The 6,000-nt window shown below is 49.5% G+C and overlaps 1 protein-coding gene across 7 annotated transcripts in view; it reads right to left on the minus strand.

The window, feature by feature from the left end:
* MOCOS (molybdenum cofactor sulfurase) overlaps positions 1–6,000 on the minus strand; it is a 137,154-nt gene that overhangs the window by 40,484 nt on the left and 90,670 nt on the right. For 6 of the 7 annotated variants that reach the window (XM_029921728.1, XM_029921725.1, XM_029921724.1 and 3 more), the window contains 2 exons: positions 4,974–5,615; positions 1,416–1,492 (listed from right to left, as the gene is read on the minus strand). In XM_029921728.1, coding sequence (XP_029777588.1) covers positions 1,416–1,492; positions 4,974–5,615 — 719 coding nt within the window. The remainder of the gene's footprint in view (positions 1–1,415; positions 1,493–4,973; positions 5,616–6,000) is intronic. The other variant, XM_029921726.1, reaches the window with a different exon arrangement.

Genomic DNA, 6,000 nt, shown 5'->3' on the forward strand with positions numbered 1-6,000 from the left:
GTCAAGTAGGCTCCACAGAGCCCAGCATGGGTTTCAAATCACAACCCTGAGATCATGACCTGATCCAAAATCAAGAGTCACATGCTCAACCAACTGAGACACCCAGGTGCCCTCAATGTTTAAATCATTTTAATAGTATCCAAATCAATCAAGGATACCTGTTACAACATAGGTGAACCTTGAAAACATTCTGTAAAATAAGCCAGACACAATAAGACAAATATTGTATTATTCCTCTTTTACAAGTGCCTAAAAGAGGCAAATTCATAGAGACAGAAAGAATAGAGATTACTTGGTGCTGAGGGGGAGGGTAAATGGGGAGTCACTGTTTCATGGGTTTTGGTCTGGGATGACGTAAAATTCCCAGGGATGGTCAGTGGTAGACGGCTGCATTACAATGTAAATGTGCTTAATGCCACGGAAATGGACACTAAAACTGGCTACAGTGGTGCACTTTACGTTATATATACTTCACTACAGGTTTTTTCAAAGGAGCAATGAAGTCGGAACAACCAGGGGTTTGCCTTATTCTGGAACAGATACTGCCGATCCGCTTTCTGAGGTGCCCCAGGGCTGTCCCACCTGTAGCTTGCTGCTCAGGCGTCTATTAATATCTTTCCTCAGGAAAGTGCTCCTTTCTCAGTGCTTGTCCTATTATCTCCTCTTTGCCCAGGATGCTGTCCAATCACTCCCTGCGTTACCATCAGCGCCACCCTCCCTCCTGTGAATCCTGTCTACCCCCCACCCCCCTATTGGACTCAGGCTGAGAATCTGAAAGGTCCCATTACTGTGACAAGACAGAGAGAAAGGAAGGACCACCTAACCATTAAGTCGCATCCCTGGTTCACCACAACCCCATCTCCTTATGGATGGTACGTACAGACCACCCAGCTCTAGAAGCTCAGCCTCTGGACGGGCACCCAGGAGCACAACGGAGGGTGGATGCCCGGCTCGCAAGGCCTGGCCCTGGCCCTGGGGAAGGCATTCAACTTCTCTGAGTATGAGCTCCTCATCATGCAGCTCTCCAGTGAGACAGGAGGGAGGACCCCACCAGGTAACAGTGGAAGAAGGTTTCAGGATCTGTAACCATTCCCAGGCCAGGGACCAAGGGTGGCTCTTCTGCTTCTGTGAAGCAACCAATCTCCTGATCTGGAACATCTCTTACTTATAAAAATGTTCTTTTAACTAACAATAATTTAAAAAAAAAGGGGGGGGTGGCACCATCTCTTGTTCTTGCCTCAGAAATCATTCTGAAATTCTTTAGAATTAGCTTCAACTCTATTCAGCATACACTTGCCATGTGCCAGCCACTCACAGAGCCCCCTGTGTCTTTATCCAAATTGCACCCGTGCCAGGACACCCTCAAGGACACAGGCAATGGGCACAAATTCTACTGGATAAAAGGATCCACTGACCTGTGAGGCGCTCCAGGGCATCAAATCCATGTTTGAGTGCGATCACATCAAGGAATGAAATGGTGCCATCTTCAAACCTGTAACGGTGTTGAGGGGAATGAGATCAAGCTGTGGCCAACACCTCCCTGTGCATTTTGTGGTGTATAACAAGGTTCAGATTCTAGGCTTCTCCATAATCTATGAGTATGTTCTCTCTGCTGCCTTATAAACAGCTCTTCTCCCTGTCAGGACAGAGGGCTTTGCACACTGAGACCCACAGGGTCACCTCTGGCCCTTTCTCTGGACAGGATGGCCATGGTGATCGAGGGCCCCAAAAGACAGTCACCACCTTGAGAAATGCCATCCTGTCCCCACGAAGACTTTCACAGAACTTCAAGTGCTGTTGGCTCTCAAAAAGCTGTCCTTGACCCCAGGAGAACATCAGTTCAGTGTGATCACCGTGTTACAGGTCTAGGATTCCAAACTACAGAGCCGCAGGCTTTGGAAAAAATTATGAAGCTCTCCATACAGCGCACATACCCCTTCTCGATGATCAAGGTGTTCATGATGCTTGCATTTTATAATTTGTTTAGTTAAAATAGTCATCAAATCTTTATTGTCCACAGACTGTGAGCCAGGCCCTGTTGTATGTGCTGAGGATGTGGCAGTGAATGTGACAGGAAAAGCCCCTGCCCTCCTAGTGCTTCCATTCTCCCGAGATCACAGAAACAAGGAAGAAGAAACACACATAGAGAAGCCAAATAAGCAACATGCCAGGCGGTGCATGAAGTGTACTGAAGATGCATAGGTTATCATTTTCTAAATGATAGTTCACAGTTTCATAGAGAAACAGCATTCCAGGGAGAGGAACTTAGGCTGAGCCTAGCACACTTCCGGACCTGCAAGAAAGGCTGGTACAGGGGCGCCTGGGTGGCTCAGTCAGTTAAGCGTCTGGCTTCCGGCTTTGGCTCAGGTCATGATCTCACGGTTCGTGGGTTCGAGCCCTGTGTCAGGCTCTGTGCTGACAGCTAGCTCAGAGCCTTGAGCCTGCTTCCGATTCTGTGTCTCACTCTCTCTCTGACCCTCCCCTGCTCATGCTGTCTTTCTCTGTCTCTCAAAAAAAATATTTCTTAAGAAAGGCTGGTGCAGCTGGCAGAGAATGGGCTTGAGCTGGGAATGAGCGGGCAAGGTGGAGAACGGTGGGAGGGAAAGTCAGAGGACATCTACCCAGGGGGAGACAGCATGTGGCTCAAGGGTTCAGAGCAGAGAGTAGGGACAGGATGGCACCCAGGATTCAACAAGACACCTCTGACTGCTGCAGGAGAGAGGAGGAAGTTGGGGGCAGCAGGTTCCAGCAAGCAGTGAGGTGGAGGGTGATGACACAGCAGCCTCCATGGGCCCAGCTGCCCATGAACAAAGCAAGCTGAAGCTTTCAATGGAAATGGTGTGCTTTGTATTTTAATATTCTAGGGACAGGATTTGCTCAGAACACTGTTACTGCAATTATAACTTCCTTATAAAACTAGTGTATTATTAATTAACTATATGAGTCAACAATTAATGAAGTAATTATGAATTAATAATGATAATAAGTGGTACCCAAGTGACTCAGTAAGTTAAACGTCCAACTCTTGATTTCAGCTCAGGTCATGATCTCACAGTTCATGAGTTCAAGCCCCACATCAGGCTCTGTGCTGACAGCGCAGAGCCTGCTTGGGATTCTCTCTCTCTCTCTCTCTCTCTCTCTCTCTCTCTCTCTCCTCTCCTTTTGCCCCTCACCACTTGCACTCTGTCTCTCAAAATATAAATTTTTAAAACTTTTAAAAATAATAATGATTATGAATTAGTTAATAATTAATCAATTACTGGTTAATCACTAGTGAATTAATACATAATCTTTAATAAATTAAACATTGTTAGCCAATAATGACTTAAGTTTATTGATGTATAATAAATAATTATTCTAATCAATAATTAATAGACTCTTGAAGAAAAGGAAGGTTTTGTTTGTTTCCATCAAAGGGTGAAAATTCTTGGGTTATAAAACAATCAAGAACATGGCCTGAGTACATATTGAAAAAATATTTGGGTTGGGTATTAAATCTCTTGAGTTCTGTTCTAAGTGCACTAGAAATGAAAGGAGGCTGCTGGCAGTGAATAGATATTCAGCTTTCTAGGAACGTTGGTGCAGCACCTGCAATGAGGCCAGTCAAAGGCCAGAGGTCTGATCCAGCTCAGCCCCCTGACATCCTGCCCATTAGGAACTGCCCCCACTTCTCCTGGGCTCTATATGTTCCTATTGGCTCAATAAAGTTTGAGTTGTCATTTTGATCTGCCTTGAATTTATATGCTGGTGTGCCTGTCATTCTCCACCTGGCTATCCTCCTTGCTCCATTATCACACTTGGATACAAAATGTCATACGCCAGCCTTCCTGTTTCAGAATCTCCCAACGATGGAGAAGTATTAAATAAAAGAGACCCCAAATAGCCTCACTGATGCCGACTCTATCTAGACACTTCACCTGTATCACCTCTAAAAAATCATGTGCTTCCGAGACCCCCTTTACAGGGAAAACATGAGGTGCAGAGATCAAGTCACGCATCCCTGTCCCCATAGCTGCTGGCATGTGGTGAAGCCAGGATTCTCTAGCCAGCAGTGCAGCCCTGGGACCTACAGGTCTGACTGGTGACTCTACTGGCAGGGACATGCCCCGTCTACAGAACCCTGAGTCAGCACCTGGGTATATGGGGGGAGCTGGCCCACCTTCCCACCCAGGCCCCAGGCCTTCTCGGGCACCAGCAGGGTGACTAGCTCCTGCCCCAATGCCACGGTAGTCCCCACTGCAAGACGTAGCAAGGCCCCTGGGGCAGCTGTCATTTTCATCCTCTCGCGCAGTCGACCTCATGGGCCCCAGCTGTCACCCTGTGGAAAAGCTCCTGGGCGTGCCCCAGGCCACCTACCCCACAGCCTGCAGAAGACACACACACCAGCAAGCTCGGGCAGAGGCCTCTGCCCTCCGCAGGTGAGTAGTTCCCTGCCCCCAAATGTCCTCTGTCATGCCCAGGGCTAACAGTGGCTGCTGTGAGCAGCACCCTGCATGTCTGGTGGCTTCTAGATTAACTAATTCTTCTAGTCAGTGTGCTACCAAGCTGAGCAGATTCCAGCTGCTGAAGACCAGCTGAGCCATCAACATGCATGCACACATGCTCCCGACGATGCCACCTTTTCAAACGACTGCTTTAATAAACTGCTGCACCTCTTGCCTGTGCTCTGGGGAAAGAAAGGCCTGGTGGCCAAGCCTCCTTACCCTCCTGAGAGACCTTCACGGCCTCTGCTTGCAGCCCTTGTCCTTCACAGCTGCGGAGAAGTCCGCACACGGGGGCCCAGTTCACTGAGCTGCATGGGGCACCTTCCAGCTGACTTCTGCCTCTCAGAGCCCTGACACCAGCCTCCATCCCTGCCTCCAAACCCCCTAACCCTGGTGGCACAGCCTGGTCCCTTGCACAATCCTACAGGGGACACAGGCCAGACCCCTGCCTGGCTGAACTCCAGCTGGCCGCTCCCATGATGAGGTTACCTTTCCGCCACCGACTGTCTTGGGATATAGAAGTCTTCTCCTGCAAGGTACGCTGCGGCCGTGCCTCCTCCAAAGTAGGTTTTCCTCAGTAGAGGAGCCACACGGTTATTCACCAGCAGAGCGCCCAGGCCAGTGGGGAACCCAAAGATCTTATAGAAGGAGAGAGGGACAAAGTCGGCTTGGTGAAGTGACAGGTCCAAAGGCGAGGTGCTCACGTAGGAGGCCGCGTCGAGCAACACAAACCACTTCCCAGGCGCGCTCACAGGGCACATCCGCCCGGCCTTGACCTCTCCTATCCAGGACAGGGGGTATCTGGTTCCAGAAAAGTTACTCTGAGCAGGGTAACAGAAGAGGTGTGGAAGCTGGCAGTCAGGGTCACTGGCAGCAGTGCCCCGTGTCTCTGCCACACACATGTCCTCCGGCCTGACTGGGATGGAAGTGATGTTCATGGCCGTGGTGACATTCCTCATGCCCACCACGGACGTGTGGCTGTCGGTGAGGTAACAGAACCGACTTCCGCTGCTCTCCAGGCCTGGGGACACCCACGGGAAGGCCTCTGCGACCAGTTTAAGAGCAGCCGTGCTCCCTGACGTGAAAATCACACTGTAGTCCTCTGCGGAGGTGCGGAAGTGCTCCAAAATCCTGGAAGAAGTACAGGGTCATGCCCACTTCTTGGTCTCACTGGTGTAAATGTCCAGAGGTAGCTGTGTTTCTACTAAAGATGACATCTCTATCCCTTTTCCTCTAGGAAAGGACCCAGATGGGACTGGCTACACTTGCAAAGTTAGGGCAGGGGCCAAGCAAGTTGTAGGAAGAGGTGACAAGCAGGTTCAAACTGGCAAAAGAACCCCCCACCTCCCAAGTCCACACCCTCCTTGGATAAGATAAAACCGACAATGATCTTAATCCTAGGACATACTCTCTCCTTGGTCAACTGTCTCTATCACAGCAAGGTGTAAGTCACCAACTTGTTTCACGGTGCTTTTCCTATTTGGCAGCCCAGCACCATGTTCTAACTGGAAATAAC

Source organism: Suricata suricatta, chromosome 14 (genome assembly GCF_006229205.1).
Source record: "Suricata suricatta isolate VVHF042 chromosome 14, meerkat_22Aug2017_6uvM2_HiC, whole genome shotgun sequence".
NCBI lineage: Eukaryota > Metazoa > Chordata > Mammalia > Carnivora > Herpestidae > Suricata > Suricata suricatta.